At 41.8% G+C, this 24,873-nt stretch overlaps 1 protein-coding gene across 2 annotated transcripts in view; it reads left to right on the forward strand.

The window, feature by feature from the left end:
- Positions 1–23,074, forward strand: part of LOC131258197 (WEB family protein At5g55860-like) — a 41,495-nt gene extending 18,421 nt beyond the window's left edge. The window contains exons 2-3 of one of the 2 annotated variants that reach the window (XM_058259323.1): positions 7,865–8,067; positions 21,150–23,074. In XM_058259323.1, the coding sequence (XP_058115306.1) occupies positions 7,897–8,067; positions 21,150–22,922 (1,944 nt within the window). In that variant the 5' untranslated portion in view covers positions 7,865–7,896 and the 3' untranslated portion in view covers positions 22,923–23,074. The remainder of the gene's footprint in view (positions 1–7,864; positions 8,068–21,149) is intronic. The other variant, XM_058259324.1, reaches the window with a different exon arrangement.
- Positions 23,075–24,873: the final 1,799 nt, after the last annotated feature.

Here is a 24,873-nt window from a genome sequence, read left to right on the forward strand (position 1 = left end):
ACAAACTCACTGTCTGTCCTCGTGGGATCCTCTAGAAGTGACACATATCTCTCTCCAAAGTCCGGGCACTTAGGATATTCGTCTTTTAACCGCTTAAAACCCGTAACCTCTTCTCTCAGAGAATGGAGAGTCACAACCCTACGACGATGGGCATCCGCGGGTTTGTTCTTGACTTCGGCCTTATGCTTGAGAACAAACGAGTACTCTTGAAGAAATTCGACCCATTTGGCATGCTTAGGGTTCAACTTCTTCTGAGAGCCTAAATATCGCAAGGCCTCGTGGTCAGAGAACAAGATGAACTCATGCGGGAGTAAATAGTGGCGCCAATGCCTTAATGACTGCACCACCGCATAAAATTCCTTGTCATAGGTGGAGTATTTCTGTTTTGCCTCATTCAGTTTCTCACTAAAATAGGCAACTGGGTGTCCCTCCTGACTTAGTGCTCCCCCTATTCCCATACCTGAGGTGTCACAAGCCACTTCAAAGACTTTAGAAAAATCTGGAAGTTGCATGACAGGGGCCTCAACCATCTTGCCCTTTATGTCTTTAAAGGCCTTAAAGGCTGCACTTGTCCACTGGAACTCCCCTTTTTTGATACAATCGGTAATGGGAGCCATAATGGAATTAAAGCCTTTAATGAACCGACGATAAAAGGTAGCTAAGCCGTGGAAGCTACGCACCTCATGAATGTTCTGTGGTTCTGGCCAACTCACTATGGCCTGGACCTTTTCAGGATCCGCACGCATACCCTCGGACGACACTATGAACCCTAAGAAGATAACTCGATCTGACATAAAAGCGCACTTCTCGAGGTTTGCTTATAATTGCTCCGTCCTAAGGATCTGACAGACCTGCCTCAAATGGTGGAGATGTTGTTCCTTAGTGGTACTATAAATGAGAATATCGTCAAAATAAACCACCAGGAACTTGCCCATGAAGGGCCTCAACACCTGGGTCATCACTCGCATAAAAGTACTTGGGGCATTAGTCAACCCAAAGGGCATGACCACCCATTCGTACAACCCATCCTTCGTCTTGAAGGTTGTCTTCTATTCATCATCTGGGCAAATGTGAATTTGGTGATACCCACTCTTGAGGTCAATCTTCAAGAAAATCGTGGCACCGACCATCATGTCGAGCATATCATCAAGCCTCGGTATAGGAAACAGATACTTGACTGTGATCTTGTTAATTGCTCGGCTGTCCACGCACATGCGCCACGTGCCATCCTTCTTGGGTGTGAAGTGTGCAGTTACAACACATGGACTTAAAACTCTCTCGAATGAACCCTTTTCTTAACAACTCATCAACTTGCCTCTTCAATTCGGCATGCTCGGTCGGGTTCATTCAATAGTGAGGAAGGTTCAGGAGAGTAGACCCAGAGACTAAGTCAATGACATGCTGGATGTCTCTCATGGGTGAAAGTTCATCTGGTAAGTCCTCAGGAAATACATCACTAAACTCCTCTAGAACGAGACTCACCCTAGACGGGATCTCTGCCCTAACCTCTGCTGTAACCTCTCTTGCCACTAGGGCATACACCTTCAAACTCTCTGTAGCCTCTTTCTCAAATTCTTTCACATTAATAATGTGAAGAGACTTTGTTTGGGATTTCCTCACTTCTTTTCCATCACCCTCTTGACGTCTTTCCTTTTTGCCTGGGTGTTCTTGGGAGGCAGAGGCTTCAGAATAATCTTTCTGCCTTTGTGTAAGAATGTATAGGCATTTGAACGACCATATATCGTGACATCCTTATCAAAGAGCCAAGGCCAACCCAAGATGATGTGTCCCACATCCATGGGCAAAACATCACAACACAGTGTCTTTATAGGATCCAAACTCTAAAGGGCCAAAGGCACTAGACATCACTGGGACACTGGCATGGAAGAGTTGTCAACCCGAGAGACTTTATAGGGTTGAGGGTGGGGAGTGGGCTTAAGGCCCAAACGATCTAAGGTGCTAGCGGAGACCACATTTGTACAACTTCCACTATCGACAATGACTTTGCAATTCTTTTCTCCAATTTTAGTGTAAGTGTGGAAAATAGTAGAACGACGCCAGTCATCCTAGTCCTTAGCCTGAGTTAGGATACGTCTGACTATAGCAAGTGGGATAGTCTCCTCATCGTCTTCATCACTAGCACCCACATTAGGGCGATACTCTTCTTCTTCATAGTCGCCCTGGTCATTTTGATCTTCCCCTTGATCTTCAATTAGGAGGGCCTTTCCTCGCACCTTTTGGGGACACTCACGTGTGAAATGACCCGTTTTGCCGCATTGGTAGCATTCTGTAGGCTCACCTCCTCTTGAGCTAGATCCCTCAATGGCCTTATCCTTGAAATCTCTAGGATTGGGTCGATTAGAGGAAGATGGTTTGGGTTGAGTCCCATAATTAGGTCTCATACCCTGAGGTGGAGCCCTAGAACTGGGATCCCGATAGTCCATACGTCGAGAATGCTGGAGTGCTACATACCGCTCTAACTCAAGAACCAACTGGTAGGCATGATCGAATGTGCCAACATTGCGAGTGAGCAGCTCGTGCTGAAGATTAGGTCGGAGCCCCATCCTAAATCTAGAGAGTGTCACAATGGGGTCCTCCTGGATGTCACATTGCAACATATGCTCATCAAATTTAGCAATATAATCTGTGGCTGACATGTTCCCCTGGCGAAGGGACTGCCACTGATCCATGAGCTTATGTTGGTATGACAGGGGAAGATACTTCTCCCTCAGGGCGTCTTTCATCTTGACCCATAGTGTGATGGGAGGTTGCCTAGACCTCTCAAGTCGGTGCTCATAGTTCAACAAAAAAGACTTAGCCTGACTAACAAGCTTCATCTTGGCGAACTGCACTCGACGGCCGTCAGGCATGTCATGCCACTCGAAAAAGTGGTCCATGTTTGCCAGCTAGTCGACAAAGACTTTGGGGTCTAGCTGACCATCAAAGCTCGGCGCGTCGACTTTCACACCTCTCATGACACGGTCTTTAACATCATGTCGGTCATGGTACTCAAATTGGGGTGGTTGAGGACGCACCCCTACACGTCCAACTACTGGGCCATGCCCCCTCGCATAATCCCTAGCAGGCTCTCTCTGAGGGGTAGGACGTGCTATGGGAGCCCTAGCTGGCTCTACTGGGGGTGTGGGATCCCTCCTAGCACCACGCTCCAATACCTCAGCCTGAGGCTCATGCTCGTCACCAAGATCCTCAAGGTCAGCAAGGTGCCGCTTATTGGATTCTGTCGCTGTGCGCTGCTCCTCAATAGCTGTTTCAAGACGATCTAGCCTAGACGTGATGGCTTGTAGTTGTGCTAGGATCTGTTGAGATAACGAGTTGGGATCATGACTATTACTTGCAATTGCCATACCGTGACACACTTAAGACAACTTTAATGTAAGGACTCACTTAAAAGGAAGAAACTAATTCTAGGATTGATACGAAAACTGATTCGATGGGGCACGGGGTGTACCCAATGTAACCCTAGACTCTAGTTCAGATTTACTATCCTAATGGTGTGGCCTAAACACTATATGAGATGCAATCTCAACCTATATGCATGCACACAAAAGACCCTAACTTTATATGAGACTCACAAATACTCTATGCTAAACTTGTCTCTAATACAAAAAATGATGTAGGATACATGTGTGGATGTCATGTTTCACAGGAGATTATCCAAAGGACAACTCAAAGCATACACATTATGGGCCAAGCCCATTAAACAATAATTTCAGTAGAACAGTTCACCAAATAGTAATTTCAGCAAGCAAAAATGCATGTAATTTCATTAGAAATCATCCCCACACACACACGTTCATATAAAGATTAAATCGTAGGATGTCAAGGTTGTTAGAACAACCTCTTAACACAAAATATCAACAAAATACTCATGGGCAGATTCTTAGACACATAGAATTTACCATACTCATTCACCACATAAACTTTGTTTAGAGGAGATGAAGATCACGTGAGATATGGGGTGGGATAAATTTGTAATTTAGGAACTGAGGGTTGTGGGAGGAAATTGAGAGAGGGTCTAGGGTAGGTTTTATGTGGGAGGCAAGAACATAGGGTGTCGGGGTTTTGGGCGCAATGGATTGAAGGATTTAGGCTAGATAGGATCAAAGAGGTGTTTTTAAAGGAGTAGAAGGAGAAGGAAAGACCATACCTTGCAGAAGATAAACACGTGAGCGAGTCGCACGCCCACAAAAAGATGGAATCTCACCACCTTATTCCAAGTCTCATGGAGGGTTCTTCCAAGTTGCATGGAAGAAAGAAATGCGTCTCTTTAGAAAACAAACGTGTACTCTTTTTTACCCTAGGGTTGGACGTTTAACCCCCTTAAATAAAGTTTTTACATTAAAAGTAAAATGACCAACATGCCCCTTTTAAAATCTAGCAAATTAGGGGCCCACTAAGAAATCCAAACCAACCAAAATGTGTAGAAAAATAACAAAACGTAAATGGACACTAAAAACTGAAAAAGGACTTGATTACATGGTGGGCGACCATGTGATCGGACGCGATCCAACGGTTGGATCTCAACCAAAACTCTCAAAAACTATCGTGACACTCCAAATAATGCAGCCCATGTGCATCCTCTTAGTTTGGGGCCTTCATGATGCTCATCCTATGCACATGGGGTCTTCAAAGTGGCCTACGGGCCAGGCCCAAGTAGTGATCACCCAAATAAAGTGTGAGCTGGGTTGGGCCAGGGCCTGGGGCTCTCCTATGGCAACGCTGGTACACTCTGATGTCCGCATCATTATTTAAGAGTTATACTCATCATTATCTATTTGTGTGTGTGTGTGTGTGTGTGTGTGTGTGTGTGTGTGTGTGTGTGTGTTGTTTTTTTTTTTTTTCCTGATTGGCAAAACAAGATTCTAAGGCCAACCTGAAATAGCTTGGACAAGGCTATGATGATGACTATGGTGATGTGTGTTTGTATGTTTTCTCCCTAGATTCACATGCAACTAGTTCGACCACTAAGTCATGGTCCAACTGGCATGTTCTTGCCAACATGTGATGTTTGTATAACATCCAACTTGTCCAAAAGGCTAGCCCTAGTACAAATATCATCTAGCACAAAATAAGGCTGATCCACTCATTAGGTAGGCCACACTTGTGCTTTGGATCATAGCTGTTGTGTTGTGGACCAAACATTTGCCGGAGGCTAAATCAGTGACCTAGTCAATTTTGCCACCTGTACTACAAAGCTATGCACAGTATGTGTAGACTTGTAGACTATGCTTGAAGCGTGGAGGGAGTCTAGAGAAAAGGTAGAAGAATGTAGAGTAGTGTAGAGATCCCTTGAAGTTTTTAGAGTTCTTTATTTTGGATTTTGTAGAGAGGGTTCTGTGGAGTCATCTAGAAGGTTTCTTGAATATTCTCGGCCATTGGATGATTGCTGCATAAGACCATAGCATACATGTAAGTAACTAGAAGGTTCCTAGCCTATATGAGGAGGGACTCCTTTGTAACCAACTTAGAAAACCATAGAAATTGTAAACTCTTGAGTTATCTAGGGCACTACAAGTTTTCTTGCCTTCAAATCTTTTATGTGTTCTCTTCTATTCCAAGTGGCCTAGCTAGCAGCTACACTCGGGTAGTAGGCAGACTCGCTCGCAAAGGGGGTGTTTATGAGTTCCGCACGGTTTATGTTTGGGGAAGCACTTAGGCAGTTAGACATGACTGTCAATGATTTTCTATACTGTGGCTCACAAGGGGGTGTTTACAAGTGTTGCATGGTCCACTTATGATGAATGGATCACGTGATATTTGTATTAGGTGTTCTTCATGGTGGGCCAACCTTTTCGACTAGTTGGATGTGGTGTTTATGATTGGTGGACTTTTGATCTTTCTGGAAGGAAAAAGATATCTACATTTACAAGGAGAGAGATGAGAGTAAGGAAAGAGTGTGTTGAGTCCATATAGCTTTTGATCAGTCCTATAGGTACAATTGCGAGACTTTGGGTTTGGTCCCATAAGACGGGAAAGAAAAACGTGACAGGATTCCATCTCAGCTCATGGACATTGCTTAAAGGAGCATATCGTTGTAAAAGGAAGGATTTAAGACTTTGTGGAAAGTTCTTGAAGGAACATCATGTGGAGAAGTGGTGCAAGAAACAGAACAGACCTCTCATTCACCTAAAACTGTAATATTGATGGTAGTTCGATAGGCGCTCTGGTTCCTGCTTGAATGGGAAATCATTAGTGATCACTTGGGTGTTGTATGTTCGGTGTACTCAGTAAGGAGCTGAACCATGGTTTAGAACATTGCTGCACATGCCACCTTGTTTTTCTGACCTCCATTTATTTTCTAGCCTCTGACTACAAGGTATCGCTGCAGAATGACCTGTCAAATTGCATGAGTAGGAATGATTTATTAACGATGAGTATATCATCTGTTGAGAACACAGAATCAACACTTTATGTGGATGCACAATGAACTGACTTTGCAATTACCTGTCTAATGAAGTGGGAGTAACCAGATTGCAATTGCCTTAGCATTCATGTTGAGTGCTTGGCCCCCTAAGTGCAATTGCATTGCCTTCAAGTTGGATTTGAAAAGAATGTAACTGCAGATTGACTTTGCAATTACCTGTCTAATGAAGTGGGAGTAACCAGATTGCAATTGCCTTGGCATTCATGTTGAGTGCTTGGCCCCCTAAGTGCAATTGCATTGCCTTCAAGTTGGATTTGAAAAGAATGTAACTGCAGATTGAGGACTAGCAATCTCACTATGATTATTACCAAGCAGTGAAACACTACTAATATTTGTCCTATCCTTTATTAACTTGATTATTTGTAATTCAATTCACTAGTGCATCCAAACACGCCAAAATGTTTATGTTAGCAAGGAATTATATTATCCTCGGCCTGTGGATATGCAGTGTCTTCAGGTCTTTAATTTCTGATGAGCCGACCTTGGATTGTCCATGCTCAACTGGTCCCCAAGATCAGAAGATCCGCCATGACAAATCCTGCACTTGGCAATTTCTTGGCCCAGAAATTATTTAAAAACATTTATTGTGCGCGCACGCGCACGTGTGTGTGTGTGTGTGTGTGTGTGTGTGTGTGTGTGTGTGTGTGTGTGTGCGCGCGTGCGTGTGTGTGTGTGTGACAAATACCTTAAGATTCATGTGATAAATATGTTATATTTTATACTCTGCTGAGATTTTGAAAATCTTGCTATAATATCATTTAGTGCACTTTTTGTGACATTATTGCAAGATTTTCAAAACCTCGGCAATATTTGTCACTGGTTCCATCCAGAAGGGGGCCATCGAATTAACAGTCTGGATCACTAAACCACTGGGCTTACTAGCACAGAGTCTGCAGACTCAAAGTCGGACACTATGCATATCTTGGACCAAGAATCACATAATTCCACTTATTTTGTTTGAATTAAAGTGCTAATTCAACCTGAATTGATGTTTTTTATTCTTGCCTTCACTTTGTCCTATAGGGCAACTGTTACCCCTTTTTGCCATTGATTGTGTGCCCTCAACCACTCAAAAAGAAAGAAAGAAAGAAAAAGTAAAACAAGGAAAAAAAAGAGTGCCTTCAGTTTGAAATGAGAGTCGGTCTATACATCTCCTACCATCCAAAAAATGGTGGGTGGAACTGTTAGTGATGGACTTCTAAAAACCCAATTTTGAAATGCTTGCATATATCCACCAAACTATCTTTAAATGGTGGAAAATAATGTGTTCTCTCTGGGTGCAATGAATCGGAGGCACGTCCTTGTTCCATCCATATTTTGTCTCTTTTTATTTATTTTTAGGTTAAACTGCTTGCGAGTTTTTTTTTTTTAAGAATCCAGATTAATATGTTATTCTTGTTTTGAATATCACCATTTCAGCAGGCAGGTTTTTTTGAAGGAAAGAGAGCAGCATGGGCATAAAAGCTCGTCAAAGCTCTACTGGTTCTCCTAAAGTAGAGGTGGGAGAGATAGACACAAGAGCACCATTTGAATCTGTTAAAGCTGCAGTTAGCTTATTTGGTGAAGGAGCCAACTCTGCTGACAAGGCTACTGTGAAGAAGCCAAAGCCTCTGCTGACGGAGGTATTTTTGAAACTCCGTAAAAAATGAAATTTTTTGTTAGGATCATTTCTTCTATAATAGCAGTACTGTCCTTTGCTAACGACATTAACAAGGTTCGGGCAACCAACCTATACTTGAGAAATTGACAGAACTGACTATATGCTAACGAAATTATACAGACCTTCATGGAGATGTGTATTAACTAAATTCCATATATAAGAATGGTCTCTTTCGTGTCATCTGGTTATTTAAGTATATCATTTAGATGTCGATTAGTCAGAATTTTTTCATAGAATGTTAGGAAGCTACTTATGAAAGAGTCATGCTTAATTGCACGGAACTTTTTGACACTTTTTGTGCACCAGTTTCCCATGGGACGTGGCAAAGGTGTGCAAGGTCTGAACTACTCACCTTGTGAGCCCTTCCATATGTGAGACATGGTCCAAAAGTCAGCTTGATCTAACCGCTTGATGGGATCAAGGACAAAAATGCCTGTGTCGTTTATTACTATAAAATGCCTAGGATTGTCCTACTAGCCTTGATTCTGAGCCTTCGACCATATGTTGTGAGATTGTCTGCTAGGTTGGTTGTGGTGTTTTTTTTTCCTTCTTCCCTCAAGCCTGTATTTTCCCCCATCACACGCACACACACGAGTAGAGCAGGCATGTGCAACTCACGTGGAGAGAAAACAGTGTGCAGATGGTGGGAGAGATGAGAGGTCAAGCAGTTGTAAAAATTGGGTTTCTTTTGATCAGCAATCCTATGATAGTTCACCATCTCTTTAAAAATGGTGGTGACACTTCATTTCTGCACATGGAATAGTTATTTGGAAATCCAAACCATCGAATTAGTTGACAACTTTGGATGCAGTGCAACCTAAAAATTACATTAAGAACATGATATTTGCTATCTGATCTTACCCTTGAAATTTGGACGACTCACCATTTTACTTCTAACCACCATCCATTTAATAACCATCAAGTGGATGATTAGAATTGCTTGATTGCTGTGATTATGAGTACATACTCCATCCACAATGTGACCCACAATCTGGGTGTAGGTAGCTTTATGTGAGTCTCAAATGTGAGGGAATGAGTCAGCGACACCTTTAAAATGATGGCGAACTATCATAAGAGTCTCCCTTTTTTTTTTTTTTTTGTGTGTGTGTGTGTGTGTAGTGGAACAACTCACCTAGTATACATGCATACCTTCTAAATTCCTTAACTGCCCTTTAGTTAGATCTAAAACCCTTTGATGTCCTTTCACAAGGCAAACTTCTAGCAGGTTGAAAAATTAATTTTGGGGAAAATTTTGCCCGTGGCTACAATCGTTATACATATATATTTTATTGGAATGATCACATGTGTGATGTGATCACACGTGTGGACACATGTAACGTCGTCACGTGTGGTAAATGGTAATCTTGATTGGGTTCGGTCTTTATGTATTGGCATCATGTGTACATGAGCCAAATTGGTAGTGGTTTTTAACTATTGAGGGTATTCTTGTAATTTCACATTTTTAAGTGAAAGCTCTAATATGAGAAAACAAGTGGTGGGATGTGATGGGTTGCTTGAGCATCCCCATTCTCTCACGTTTTTCTCCTCATTTTCTGCTCTTTTTTCTTTCCTTCTCTCTCCAAAATCAACATGGTATCAGAGCTATGTTGATCCATTTTTCTTCTTCATCTTCTTTTCTGTATTTTTCCATTCTCTATGGTGGGAAACTCTAATGTATTTGGTTAACCTAATCTCTTTTGGCTGTTGTACCCCCACATGATGGGTGGTGAAATCGTGTTTAATGAAGGTAAGGCCTGCTTTTGCATTTTACTTGCTCGATGGGACAAAGTGGGCCATCTTTCATCCCGTATACAATCTATGGTCAGTTTTGAAGTATGGTATCAGATTTGAAGGCTGAAAATTCAGAAGTTTCATGAAGCCTTCCTTTATTGTGTTAATCTAGACAAGTTGAAGCTTGGAAGCCAGTATTGATATAGTAGGCCAATTTTTTGAAGAATTTGTTTTCAAGAAAAAATATTTGTTATTATTCAGATAGATTTCAAAAATGATCCCAAGACTAGTATTTTATCCTCTTTAGATTTGGTGCTTCTTCAATAACATCAATGAAATTGAATGGCACAAATTATCTACAGTGGGCCACATTTGTAGATGTTTTTCTGACTAGAAAGAGAAAAGTTAAATATTTGACATCACCTATGCCTAATATCATTGTCACATACTATGATGATTGGATGGCAGAGGATGCTCAAATTAGGGCATTGTTGTGAAATAGCATGGAACCACGTATCAATGCCAATGTAATTTTCCTCAAGACCGCCAAAGATGTCTTGGACACCTTGAAATGGATGTATTTTGGTGAGAAAAACTTAATCCATATTTATGAACTCCTACAGATAGGCAAAATGGACACCTTAGAGTGAACTCCTATAGATAGCCAAAATGGACACCTTAGAGTGGAAGGATTCTCTGATGCAGACTGGGTTGGATCTCCTTTAAATAAGCGATCCACCATAGGTTATTGTACATTTGTAGGAGGTAATCTTGTTACCTGGAGAAGCAAGAAGCAACAAGCCTTTGCTTGTTTTATTGCAAAATCAGAGTATAGAGCCATGTCCCATAGCACGTGTGAACTTGTGTGGTTGAAGACTTTGATGTGTGAGAGTTTTGTGGTTGATACTCTCATGAATTTATATTGTGAGTTTGTGATAATCAAGCTGCGTCACATATCACCAGTAATCAACTTATCATGAGAGGACTAAGCATATTGAAGTGGACTGTCACTTCATTAGAGAGAGGTTGCGGACAAGGAAATATCAACCCTATTCATTAAATCTGAAGTTCATGTTGCCAACATGTTTCTTTTTTTGAAAGACATGCAATTTATTAGCAAAACAAGGCAACAAAAAACAAGGAAACAAAACCGCAACAAAGAAAGAAAGCAACACTGAAGAAGGAAAAAAGAACAAGAACAAAAAGAAGGAGAAACCCAACTATACAAGAACTGTCCCAACGAAAATGAACCCCAACAAAGTAGAAAGAAAAGACTTAGGGAGCCAAGTCCCTAAACGAAACAAGGACCTGGGAACTCCAGCTATAGTAACCGAGTGATTCCTGAAGCAACGGTTGTTCCTTTCCAACTAGATTGCCCACAACACAACAAGGAAAACAACCCCCTACTTTCTTTTGCCCATCAAACCTCTAGAATTAGCGTGCCACTGACACATAAGAGCTTCCATTGACTTGGGCATCACCCACGCAATCCCTGAAAGCCTCAAGACGCTCCACCAAATATCTGAAGATTAGGGGCAATGGATGAAAAGATGATCAACCATTTCTTTGGACCAGAGGCACATGATGCAGACTCTAGGAATGCGCATTTTGCGTTTTTGAAGGTTGTCAATAGTGAGGACATGGTTTCTTCTCACCAACCAACCAAAAGCTGCAGCTTTGAGGGGGACACCATGTTTCCACAAAGGTGCTATATGGGAGGCCGACATGGAGGAACCCTTTGCAAGGGATTTATAGAACAGACGCATGGAAAAGACTCCAGACGCAGAGATTCTCCAATGCAACGAGTCTTTGTCAGCAACAACAGGATGGAAATCCTGCAAACGAGCAAAGAGGATTGTAAGATCCTCAATCTCAGAATCTAAGATATTCCTATGGAATGGGGGGAGCTAGATACCTCCCCTCCCCCAAATAAATGAAACAACCCTTCACTAGAACATCCTTATCAATAGAGATGGCAAAGAGACCAGGGAAAGATTAAACCAAAGTCTGATTGCCACACCAAAGGTGGAGCAAAAATTTAGTTTTAAATCCATTTCCTAAGGAGTGGGAAACTCTTTCAAAGATCATAGGAGTTGTTTTAGTGATTCCTTTCCAAATAAAGGAAGCTCTGTATAACGAAGAGGATCTTGTCCACCAGCCTTGAGGGGAAGAACCATACTTAGTAGAAATAATTAGATGCCAAAGATTATCATTTTCCATACCAAATCTTCGGAACCATTTCCCTAAGAGGGCTTCATTAACCAGGGAAAGATCCTTGATGTTTGCCCCCCCTCTTCAAAAGAAGCACAAACCTCTCTCCAGTTCAACAAAGGAAATTTCTTCCCCTTAGAGAAGCCTTGTCTCATGAAGTTTCTACTCAGTTTATCAATTCTATCGATGATGGACTTAAGGCAGCAAAAAAGGGAGAAATGGTAGATAGGCAAGTTTGATAGGGAGGGATTTAATGAGGTTGATTCTCCCCCCTAAAGATAGAACATTCATCTTCCAGGAGGATAATTTTTGTTCCATTCTTTCAACTATTCTCTCCTAAAGAAATAAAGGAGGTTTACCAATACAGAGGGGAAGCCCTAAGTAAAGAGTGGGCATTGAGCTTACCTTGCATCCTAAGAAATCAACAAAAGATGAACAAACCTCTGGGCTGAGATTAATCCCAAATAATTCTGATTTCGCCAGGTTTGTCCTGAGACCCGAAATGACCTCGAACCAAACAACGATCATGCCAAGACAAGAAATCATGTTGTCATTTGCCTCATAGAAAATAAGAGTATCATTAACAAATTGGGTTTTGCAAATGTCCCGACCTTCATGGGGACGTTAGTGACATCCCCAAAGCTTTTCAGTGACACATGGAATGCTCAATCATTAATCAGGATGGTTCATTCAATAATACTATTGGGAGCAAGCATTGTGCAAAAATTACGTTGATCTGATGATCCTAACCCTATGAATGAAGCCAATTTGTTACAATCATTTGTTTTTTCAAGCCATAGATAACAAGCCATAGATTGAATGATTAGAATCATCAAACAAAAGGGCTACTTTGGAAGCATAGGCAATAGAGAATGAGATCTATTAGATAGATGGTTCAAGATGATGACTGGACCTATTTTACTTATTAACTCAATCTTGACTATCCATTTTCCATTTTATTGATCATCCTATTGACATGATTTTTGCACCAATGCCTATCCCTAGTTGTGTGGAGTGGATGATTCAAATTGATGATTAGACTTAACACGTCATTGAAAAGGATGTTAGACATTGCTCCCCATGAAGATATCTTAAAAAAAAAAGGTCCCCATAAAGGCGGGGATGTTAACAAACCCCCCACTACCCACACACACACACTGGAGATTGAAATTATATTAAGAGAGAGAGAGAGAGAGAGAGAGAGAGAGAGAGGTCTTAATGTAGGGGCATTTTCACACCGGGCTCGAGTGGGGTGGCTTGTGGGATGTAGGGGCACACTTGGGGTGGGCAGCTCGTGTGAGGCGGAACCCATGTGAAGTGGGGCCCACGAGAGAGGTTCGGCCGAGGTCCTAACCCATGGGATGTGGGGCCTGGGCTATGAGATGAATGGATTGATTCGCCATGCTCTATTAGTTCGAGCTTTTAGAGAAAGTGGTTAATTATCCTGCATCAAAGTGGTATTAAAGCGGGAGGTCTTGTGTTCGAAACTCTTCGCCGGGGGTGATTAATGTAGGGGCATTTTCACATTGTGCTCGAGTGGGGCGGCCTGTGGGATGTAGGGGCACACTTGGGGTGGGTGGCCTGTGTGAGGTGGGTGTGATGGGGACATCTTGCGCACACGCATGCCCGCCCCTACGCACGTAGCAAGGAGGGCCCCACCATCGATTTGGATTGATGCCGACATCTATGGAGGGCCTCCTAGTTAGAGGAATGTGTTTTGGTTCCTTGGAGTGGACTCGATCATCGTGCGGATCCCACCATTGGATCTCATGATCGTGGCCCACTACCCTAGATGATCTAGGACTTTTGAGTTTTGCTTATTATTGTTATTAGGAACATCATGAACGGTTTAGATTGATTTGATTAGTTGTTATTTTTGTTACTTCGTTTCTAAGTAATAGTGCGCGCACATGGCGCGACTTTTGGGGTATAGGTTTATATATATATATATATATATATATATATATATATATATATATATATATATATATATATATATATAGGCAACCCCTTGTAGTTTTTTCCATTGCAGATTATTAATAAAATTCTGCGTTTTCTTGCTTCTCTAATTCTTTGAGTTGTGAAAACCTAATTGGGTGCAAAACCCTCCCTTCTTTAAAGGGCTAACTACTATGGTGCAAAGCCACACCCATTCCAAATCGCCTCCATCTCCTACCCTCCATAATCCTCATCTCCTATAGCCATCCCTTCATCAAATCCACTCGCGTTTGCAGCTAATCTTTCCCATACAGCAGATTTCCAGAATTTGGCTCTGCAGGAGGGTTGAAACTTTGACGGAGCACCGTGTTCAAACCGATCATCCGTTTGACTTGAAATTTGGAGGGAAGGTGGCTCATCCCTTGCCGACCAGGGATGAGATTCGTGGGCTCCACACACGTGCGGGCCGCCATCCATGCACGTGCGTTAGGCGGGTTAGCTGTCCACACATGCGGAATCGGTTCCAGGTTCTCTCTTTCCTCTCTTTCGCTCCTCTCTCACCTGATTTCCCTAACCCTAACCCTAACCCTAGATTGTCCTAAATCCCTATTTCCATGCCCTTTTTAAACCCAAGGGTTCTCTGAATTGAAATCCGTGAATCCCTTGGATTGAGAAAATATTTCTATGCATATGTGGATGAATTTACTCTCCTTTGAGTATTGTTTGGTCTATAATTTGTATTGATCCAGCCCTAACATGTGTAAGCCTGGACCCTCGTAGATTCCTCTTGGTTGAGTGCTTGAACTTTTGTGTAAGATATGAAATTTTGTGTAATTGTTTCTGAACTAGTGTGATCTAAAGCTTGAAAATCTTGCATATTATATTTGAATTTCATGTCCTGCATCAGGGTAAGGCGGGTGGCTTGTGTGAGGCAGAACCCATGTGAAGTGGGGCTCACGAGGGGGGTTCGGCTAAGGCCTTAACCCATGGGATGTGGGGCCTGGGCTATGAGATAAAAGGATTGATTTGCCATGATCTTAATGTGTATGTGAAATCCACTTCGACCATTAGACACAACTAGTGTTCATAATATTAGTATTGTTACATGAATCAATGGTTGGAGATTGTCGATACCCAAAAATGTGTCGCTAACTGAGGGAAAGTTTGGGGAAACATGGAGAAAATGGTGGAATTTCTTAATGAAACTTCTGGAGATACTAAAATACACTTGCATATTTAGGAATCAAATAATTGAAAAAAATTGCAAACATAACAAGTTTTCCTTTAATGCGGGCCTAAAAGCATGTAACACTTAAGGCAACATTAGAGAAACATGCGGAAAATGGTGGAATTTCTCAGTGATACTTCAATAAATGCTAAGTTATACATTTGCATGTTTTGGAATAAAATAATAGCAAAAAAGATGCATAAATAAGAAGTTTCCCTTTAGGGCCTAAAAGCATGTATCACCGACTTAGGAAAACATTGGGGAAAGATGAGAAATTTGGTGGATCCATCTATCCATGCATGCATGCATGCACACACATACATACAAACACATATGCATGATCCATCCATCCAACCAACCATCCACGCAAGCATACATACATATATGACACATACATACATGCATGATCCATCCATGCATGCATACATACACACATACTTGTATCTCATCATACAACCATGTACCCATAAAAAAAATTTGAAATGGATTTTTTTAATAAATAGATTTTTGGCGATATCGATACATTGGCAGTTCAAGTGACATTTAGAATTTATTTAGTCGAAAATATCGTGATTCATTGGCACTATTGATACACTAGTGATACCTTGCGAGATATCACTGATACTTAGAATTTCTGATACCAGTGTTTCTCGGCATCACCAAGCTGGCTATACTGATAATATTAGCAATATTATCGATAGTACCACCGATTCTCGGAACAATGGATGCGCCGTCCCATCTTAGGCCTAGGGCTAAAAAATCAAGCTAACCTTTGATTAAGGTGGGCTACACCAAAGGAAATAGTTGAGAGAGAGAGAGAGAGAGAGAGAGAGAGAGAGAGAGAGAGAGAGAGAGATCTATCCTTAATTTTTTTTAGGGTCTGCCATGATGAGTGAGAGAGAGAGAGAGAGAGAGAGAGAGAGAGAGAGAGAGAGAGAGAGATCTATCCTTAATTTTTTTTAGGGTCTGCCATGATGAGTATGTGTCCACTCCAACCACTATATGCTAAACCAAAAGTTAGGCTTGGGGCTGCGCATCCTTCACTTAGGTGGGCCACACCAAGGGAAATAGTTGAGGGTGTGCCACCTTGTACACCTTTTCCAATTGTATAGTTTGCTTGGTCATGTATGGGTCTGATTTTTGGCTTTGGGCCAAACATGGGGTGGCACACTTGATGGTCGGAGCGGATTTCACATACACATTGCGTTGGAGCCCACCCAAGCCGCCCACCCTTTTTCTCACATGGATGGTCTCTTGTGGCACTGCTCGCGAGAGACCACCACTATGTGTGTGATTGTTTATAGGGCCCATTGAGACGTGGTTCAGACATCCAGCCCATCCATTGTGTGTGTCCCACTTGGATGAGGGATCACACCAAGTTTTAGCTATATCCAAATCTCAAATTGGCTCCACCAAGTGCTTAGGCATGATTTCACATGGTTTTAGATGGTGTGGGTCACTTGAGTTTCGAATACGGTTGGTTTTTGGGAATCCCATAACCTAGAGAGGACCCACCAAATGCACGGTGTGGATGCCCGACACAGATCATGGTGGTGCCCACAGAGCTCCCATGAGGTCGACCTCATAATACCATTTCCATATAGGGAAAAGGTTCTATCAGGTCGACGTCGACCTCATGGGAGCTTCCCATGAAGTCGAGTTCTGTGGGCCCATTATAATGTGTCGGACATCCGCACATCAATTAAATGATGGGCCATGGGCCTAAAAATCGGGCCAATCCATGACTTAGGTGGGCCACACCATAGACAACTGTTGAGAGTGGATTCCCACCCATTGAGACCTTGGTTGTTTATAGGGCCCACCAAAGATACGGTTTAGACATCTAACCCATCCATTGTGTCTCCTGGTTGGATGAGGGGTCGCACCAAATTCCAGGCCATTCAAAAACTAAGGTGGGCCCCGCCAAGTGCTTTTAGATGTTTTAGTCATGGTTTTACATGGTTTTGTATTGTGTGGCCCATCTGAGTTTCAGATACGACTGATTTTTGGGGCACACAATACAAATTCCAGGCCATTCAAAAACTAAGGTGTACTATTTATGATGGGGCTTGCCAGATGGAGTGGATCCTGTACCTATCGTGTGTCCCCTACCAAAATATCCTTCAGCTCAGGTTGCATTTGGATGCAACACTGAACAGATTGCAACGACCTTTGCTTGTATTCATTTAGGGGATGTTTGGATATCACCGATTCTATGGAAATCAATGTAAAATGGAAAAAGTTTTCTGTCAATGTGACAGTTTGAGATGTTTAATAGCAAAGAAAAGGGAGGATCCTACAAAGCAATGATTGCACTTTCTATAGTTTGGATTCTCTAGTTCGAGAACTAGGTGACCGTTATCTCTCAAATATGAGATTTGTACTCGCTATCGAAACAAGAACCCTAAGATTGGAATCTGTGTTTCAAAAGTGCTCATAGAAATAATCATTGTCTAATCATTACCTATTCTTTTCTTATCCCTTGTAATCAGGGTGTTCGAAAACGGTTATGTATCAGCCGTAACGGTAACGGCCGTGACCGTTATGCGTTACGGGGTCGTAACGGCCACCCCCTCTTTTTTTTTTTTTTTTTTTTTTTTTTTTGTGCCTGTAACATACAGTACCGTAACAACTGTTACGGGCCCAAAGAAAATAGGAAAAAATGAAAAAAAAAAAACGTACTTTTTTTTCCCCTTCTTCTCCTTCTACTTTTCGGGCTACTGCTGCGGCTCTTCTTCTTCTTCTTCTTCCTCTCTCTCTCTCTCTCTCTCTCTCTCTCTCCCTCTCCCTCTCTTCTTTCCCTCTTTTCTTTTCTCGGTTTTCCTCTCTTCTTTTCATTTCAGTCTTGGAACAAGGAATGGACTGCGTGGCTGTTTCACAGCCACGCACTTCAAATTTATTTTTTAAAATGCTCCGCGGTGCGCGCTGTACAGTGCACTTGCATTGTTTTGTTACGCGGGCCCACCTTGATTTATGTGTATTATATCCATGCCGTCCATTATAATGTTTATTTTCCATCGAACTTGTTGGTAAGGTCACATGGACTTTGACCTTGATGAAGGGAGAACACAAATAGTAGCTTGATTAAAAAAAAAGTCCTAAATTTTTTTTAATGGTGGGAATTAAATCCTTATTTTATGGTTCACCTAAGATTTGGATCAACGTCATTTTTTGGACCATGCCCTAAAATAAGTTGGCAAAAAGGATGGACCACATGGATATACAACAAATGCATTGAGGTGGGCCCCACTTTTAGAGGGTTACTCACTAGTGGTCCACTGAAGATTTAGATCTACCTGAAAATTTGGACCATGCCTTAAAATGAGTTGGCAAAACAGTTTGATGGCATTGATGTACAAATACATTGAGGTGGCCCGCCTGGCCGACTAGTAGTCCACTTGAGATATGGATTTACCCTTTTTTTTTTTTTTTTTTTTTTCCAATGCCCTTAAATGAGTTGCCAAAACGGATGAATGACATGGATATATAATACATGATCGAGTGGACCCCAGTACATGGCCCTAAAAATTTATACATGACGTATATATTAACTCAAAATTAACCAATTAAAATTTGGGACCATTGTTGCTAAGTCACAATCCCAAAATTAAATAACTCCTACAATTTTCATCATTAGTTTGCAGACACTTGTTTTTTGAAATAGGACCATTTGATAATTTTCATTTTTCATTGTCCAATAAATGTCCACCAATCCATTAGTGGGATAAGTGTCAATAGATTGCATTAATTTGAGGCTAGTTTGGGGCATCGAATGGTCCCCAAACCAGCCCTGAATCGACAACAATATTTACCTTAATTTAATTTTAATTTTTTGAAAGATTTATGGGGGAAAATGATATCAAATTGTTAGGTATATGAATTACATAATAGGATACAAAAGTCCCTAAACTCTATTTATTGAAATAAAATGCATGTGAGTCACGAAGTATGCAATGCACTAGTACTATAAATAAAAGGAAAACTTGAAAATATAAGATGTTTTGGCATTACATTAATTATAGTAAATTTATATAGATATTATATAGTTAGAAAACTAAATATCAATTAATTTCAGGTTGTCAGGTTCATAAATCCATCAGACAACCCGATATACCATTCCCACCAAAGAGTGGACCGTTACACCACCATAAACATGTTCCAAATTATAAATGAATGCATATTTGGAATATTTAGAGTATTCCGGATTTAATGGATATTTTTCCATAATTTTTTGACAAAAATAAAATAAAATAAAATTGCACGGTTACACACCCTGCATCGGCTGTTACGGCCCCGTATTGGCCGATACAGGGCGTATCCGTATTGTTACGCCCACCGATGCCATTATGGAACACCTTGCTTGTAATACATGTATCCAAACATGGCCTTCAACTTCAAGGGTCCAGGGTCTGAATTGCAACTACGGTACTTCCAAGTTGGATTTCAAAGAATTGTAACTGTAATTTGAGTGCAACTTCACCATCTTTAGTAATGCAATTACAATCTTGTTAGTGCCTCTCTGTTAGGGCTGTCATTGGATGGGTACTGCGACCTGTGTGTACCAGATGGACCTGACCCAATTTTAATCAAGTCCTAATTGGTCAATGTCCGATTTCCCAAACCCAGTTAGTATTAGGTTGGGTTTGGTTCTGCCATTTGGACCTGGCAAAAAATAAACCTGGGTCTAGCTTTACCGGGTCTAGTTGGGTCCGGGTTCGGGTCCACTGTTTAGGATCCGATTAAAATTGGGTCAAGTAATTTAATTTTAATAGAAATATTATATATTTAATAGTATATATTAATTATTCTAGCAACGGAATGAGGCTTTTCAAGCCACAACACCTCTCATGTATCAAACTATCACACGTGTGATCTAGTCTATCCATTCAAGTGAGCCAACCAAGTGAACACCCGTATTTGACATGATCGCGACCTGAACACCACTTGAAACCAAGGTTTAAAGATCCAATGGTGATGGGTACCCAATAGGTCTCAAAATCCAATCGAATCCATGTTTGGGTCCTAAAAACCAAGATCCTGACATGACCTAACAAGACCCGACCCTTATAAGATCAGGTCCAGTAACTCTAGGACCTGAGCTGAACCTGACATGTTGATAGCCTGACTCTGTTGAACTAATTATTGCAATCCAGTTCTATGGTTCGTCCACACTGCATTCTGAATCTTCCCTAGATTTTCTACTTTTATGTATTATTCTTTAATCTTTTATCCCAAATCCTGTCTCTCATTGTATTGCATCCTGAAGCTTTCATCTTTTAGCAGCTAGAATTCCATGGATTTTCTGCTTATTTGATCTACATTATACTTTTATTTTTTGCATTCTATGTTTCAACTTTGGATAGGACAGTTTGCCAACATGCAGGATTCCTACATGTGGGACCGTGGCATGGATTTTCTACTTATTTTATGTACACTGTACTTCTATTTTTTGTATTTTATGTTTCAAATTTGGATAGGAATCACGGGGTCCAGCTCATCAGCAAACATACAGTTTGCCTACATGCAGGATTTCTACATGTGGGACCATGGTCTAGTGATCCAAACCATTGATTTTATGGATCCATTGTCGACGGGGAATGCCTGAAAATCTTCCCAATTGGAATGATCTAGCCCTTGCCTAACACTTTGATCACTGACTTATTTTCTGTTGAATACGAACCATTATCTTTCCTCCTCAACCCTCTTATCTGTTGGCCATTGATGGAAGGGCTAGGATCTTCCAAATTGAAAGTTTCTTGACGTATTCCCCATTCACGTGGAACTCGTCAAGTCAAAAGTGGTTCTGTGCATAAGGATTCTGCTTGTCAGCTAAGCTGTAAATTGCTGCTGATGAGCATGAGTCTACAAGTTCCTCACGTTTCAATGAGGTGAACTTATTATACGAATTTCTGCTCCCAACTTATGGCTTGCAACAGAGAGTATTGGCAAAGGAGACCGAACTGCAATTGGCAGAAAAGGAGCTAAACAAGTTCAAGCAACAACTGAAGAATGCTGAAACCACAAAAGCAGAAGCACTCATCGAGCTCGAAAGGGCTAAAAAAACAGTTGCAGATCTGACCCTCAAGCTCAGGACTATAAATGAGTCCAAAGAATCGGCAGTCAAAGCAATGGAAACTACAAAGAACCAGGCCAACAAACTTGAAAATGCTATCACTGGAAATACTGAAAATGGTGGATGGAAACATGAATTAGACAGTGCTAGAGAACAGTATGCATCTGCCATCACTGAGCTTGACGCTGCAAAACAGGAACTAAGGAAAATCAGGCAAGATTTTGAGGATTCGATTGATGCAAAAGTCGCAGCTTTCCAGCAGGCAGAAGAAGCCAATAATGCTTCTGAGGTTAATAAGGAGCGGACTGCTGAGATCTCAAAGGAGATTGCTTCCATACAGGAGTTGCTCATGCACACGAAGCTTGCCTCTGAGCAAGCCCAACTAGAGCAAGCAAAGATTCTATCCGAGACCGACTCCCAGCAGCAGTCTTCTAGACTCGCGCTAGAAGAAGCAGAGAAGAAATTGGAGTCTTTGAAGAAAGAGTTCGATCCCGAAATGACTAGGAGTCTCGAAGAGAAGCTGGCAGAAATGGACACCGAGATTGGGGTCTTGCAGAAAGAGATAGTAAATGCAAAGGCATCTGATCTGAATACGGTGAGAGATGTGACGACTGAACTTGACAGCGCGAAAGAAACACTGCAGAAAGTAGCAGAAGAAGAGGGTACTCTCAGAAATTTGGTAGAGTCTCTCAAGCAGGAGCTTGAGAGTATAAAAAAGGACCATTCTGAACTGAAGGAGAAGGAAATGGAAGCAGAATCTGTAGCTGGGAATCTGCATGTCAAGCTCCGGAAAGTGAAGGGCGAGCTTGAAGAAGCCTTTGCAGGAGAATCAAAAGAGAGAGGCGCATCCGAAGAATTGATTTCGACTCTACAGCAGCTTTTGACAGAATCAGATAATGCAAGAAAGGAAGCAGAAACAATGAAGAGAAATGCTGAAGAACTCAGGAAAGAAGCCGAAACAGCTCGAATTGCTTTGGAAGAAGCAGAGAAGAATATGCAGGGTGCCCTGAAGGATGCTGAAGAAGCAAAGGCCGCAGAGGCAATTGCCCTTGATCAGCTGAAGATTTTATCAGAGAAGACTAATGCAGCCCGTGCTTCGTTGTCGGAATCCAATACCCAGATCACAATCTCAGTGGAGGAATACGAGGCATTGAGCCGGAAGGTTGAGGAATCCAATACATTGGTTGAAATGAAGGTGGCTGCCGTGATGGCCCAGGTGGAAGCCGTGAAGGCCTGCGAGAATGAAGCGGTGAAGAGATTGGAGGCAACCCAAAGGGAGATGGAAGCAATGAATGCTTCGACAGAGGAGGCGTTTAAGAGGGCAGAGATGGCAGAGATGGCGAAGAAGGCAGTGGAGGGAGAGCTCCGAAGGTGGCGTGAGCGCGAGCAGAAGAAGGCTGCTGACGCCGCATCCCGGATCCTGGCTGAGACAGAGATGTCATCGGAGGTGTCACCACCAAGGGCTGGCGAGATTCGGATGCTGCACCCATCGGAAAATATGAAAATAGACCATACGGTGGAGAAAGCACCAGTAGTAAAAAAAGCTCTCTTTCCCAGCCTCAGCGGCATCTTTGCAAGAAAGCCCCACGTAGACGCTGGATTGCGGGCTCTTCTCCCGGGCGAGAAACCAGTGTGAGCATTGTTTCAGTGTACTGCTATTTTTGCATGTGTGATTGCTGGCTCTGTTATGTACAGTTTGAGAGTTGTAGAATCTCTTTCATGTATGTTCTCATGAAGCATAAAGAAGCATGTATAATGTCCACTTGAAGTGATGTAGAATTTCCTCAATTTTAAGGTTTCTGTAAGTGGGGCCCATGCCTTGGTGATGCCCTTCAAGGATGGCCCCCAAAAGTCTCCTGGATTGGAAGATTCTAGCCCTTTGATTGAGAGAGCATAAAGATTGATAGGAAAGGTCCACTTTTGATGGGAAAAGGTCAGATTTGACTACTAGGATCCTTGATTCAGGGAAAATTTCTGGGCGTTTCCCATCCCTAGGGTCCAACAGATCAATGGGAAAAGTCTCCGGGATTGGAAGATTCTAGCCCTTTGATTGAGAGAGCATAAAGATTGATAGGAAAGGTCCACTTTTGATGGGAAAAGGTCAGATTTGACTACCAGGATCCTTGATTCAGGGAAAATTTCTTGGGCGTTTCCCATCCTTGGAGTCCAACAGATCAATGGTCTGGGTCCCTGACGCATGGGTCCCATATGTACAAAATCTTGGGTTGAGAACGGAGTAAGGTGGTTTGGAAGCTTGGATTTTTGGGCCTTTCGGATTTGGAACCTAGTTCCGGCCTGAATCTTGTGTTTGGCCCTTTGGAACTTGTTGCTCCTCAAAAGTGTCAGTTTTCCATTTCCTCTTTAATAATGGCATTCCAAAATCCAAGGACTCATAATACTCGAATGGTAATGTTTCAATCGGCAAGGTTGAAAATCCAGGTTGCCAAATACAGTTTCTGAATTCCATAGGTTGAAAATCTAAGTTACCAAACACAACTGATAGAATGAAAATTTCAGGAATTTGAAATCCTAAATTTGGATTCTCAAGTAAAAATCTAAATCCAAGCCGTCAAATAGCCCTTGACCTGAATCGAAGTCCTCATGGGGTTCACCCTCGTGAAACATAAGAAATTACCAGAAATTCTGAGAAAGGACGGTGTAAAAATTTCACTGAAATTAAGGGAAACCACCCCACTGCTAGAAAATGGTTGAGGATGCTCGATCCGCAAGAAAATCTGTTGTTGTTGAAGCACATTTCAATAGGAATTGTGTGGAACTCCCATTTTGCATTGTGTGGAATGGTGAAGGGGGCGTTGAAGTGGCTCAAATTGGCAAGCAAAGAGCTGCAATGATGGCAACCAGAATGGGATTTTGACATGTTATGATCATGCTGAGTTTCTTGATTTTTTTTTTTTCATTTATAGTTCTTAAACTCGTTGACTTGACTCGATCAAGTATCGAAACTCAGTCGAGTCAACTTGACTCAGCGAGATATTGAGCCATATCATTGGAAATTTGGTGGTCAGCCTTACTGAGCCTGGACTTGTTGAGCTGACTCGGTGGCTCTGTACAATTAACATGACTCAACATGACTGGTTCCTGGTCGCCTTGAGTGGTGGGATTTTATCAAAGTTACTGAAATACATCGGCAGTGGGATTCAAACTCCCAACCTCTAGTGGAGGCAATGACATGAACCAATGAGATATCAAAGATGTAATGATGTTATTTCCTTGAGTTATAGTTTATATCACTCATTCTATATTATGATATACGTTTTATATGGCTTATCCAAGATCTATCTTAAATATCTATCAACAATCTTAATATTTTCAATTTATGAGTTGTGTTGGATCCAGTCTTCATGTCTACCCTACTAGGCTAAACATCAAGTTGTGTTGGCTGGAGTACTTGAGTCAACCTGACCTGGCTAAAAATATTGGAGTTGAATTTTTCGGGTTTTTAAACAGTCTTCACTGCTCTGTGATCCCGTGGAATCCATGCTTTGGAGACTACTTTTGGTGAACCATTACGTGGCGCAATGAAAACATCCCACTGCTCGTTTTAGATGTAAGGCCTACATTGAAAA

This window comes from Magnolia sinica, chromosome 10, assembly GCF_029962835.1.
Source record: "Magnolia sinica isolate HGM2019 chromosome 10, MsV1, whole genome shotgun sequence".
Classification (NCBI taxonomy): Eukaryota; Viridiplantae; Streptophyta; class Magnoliopsida; order Magnoliales; family Magnoliaceae; genus Magnolia; species Magnolia sinica.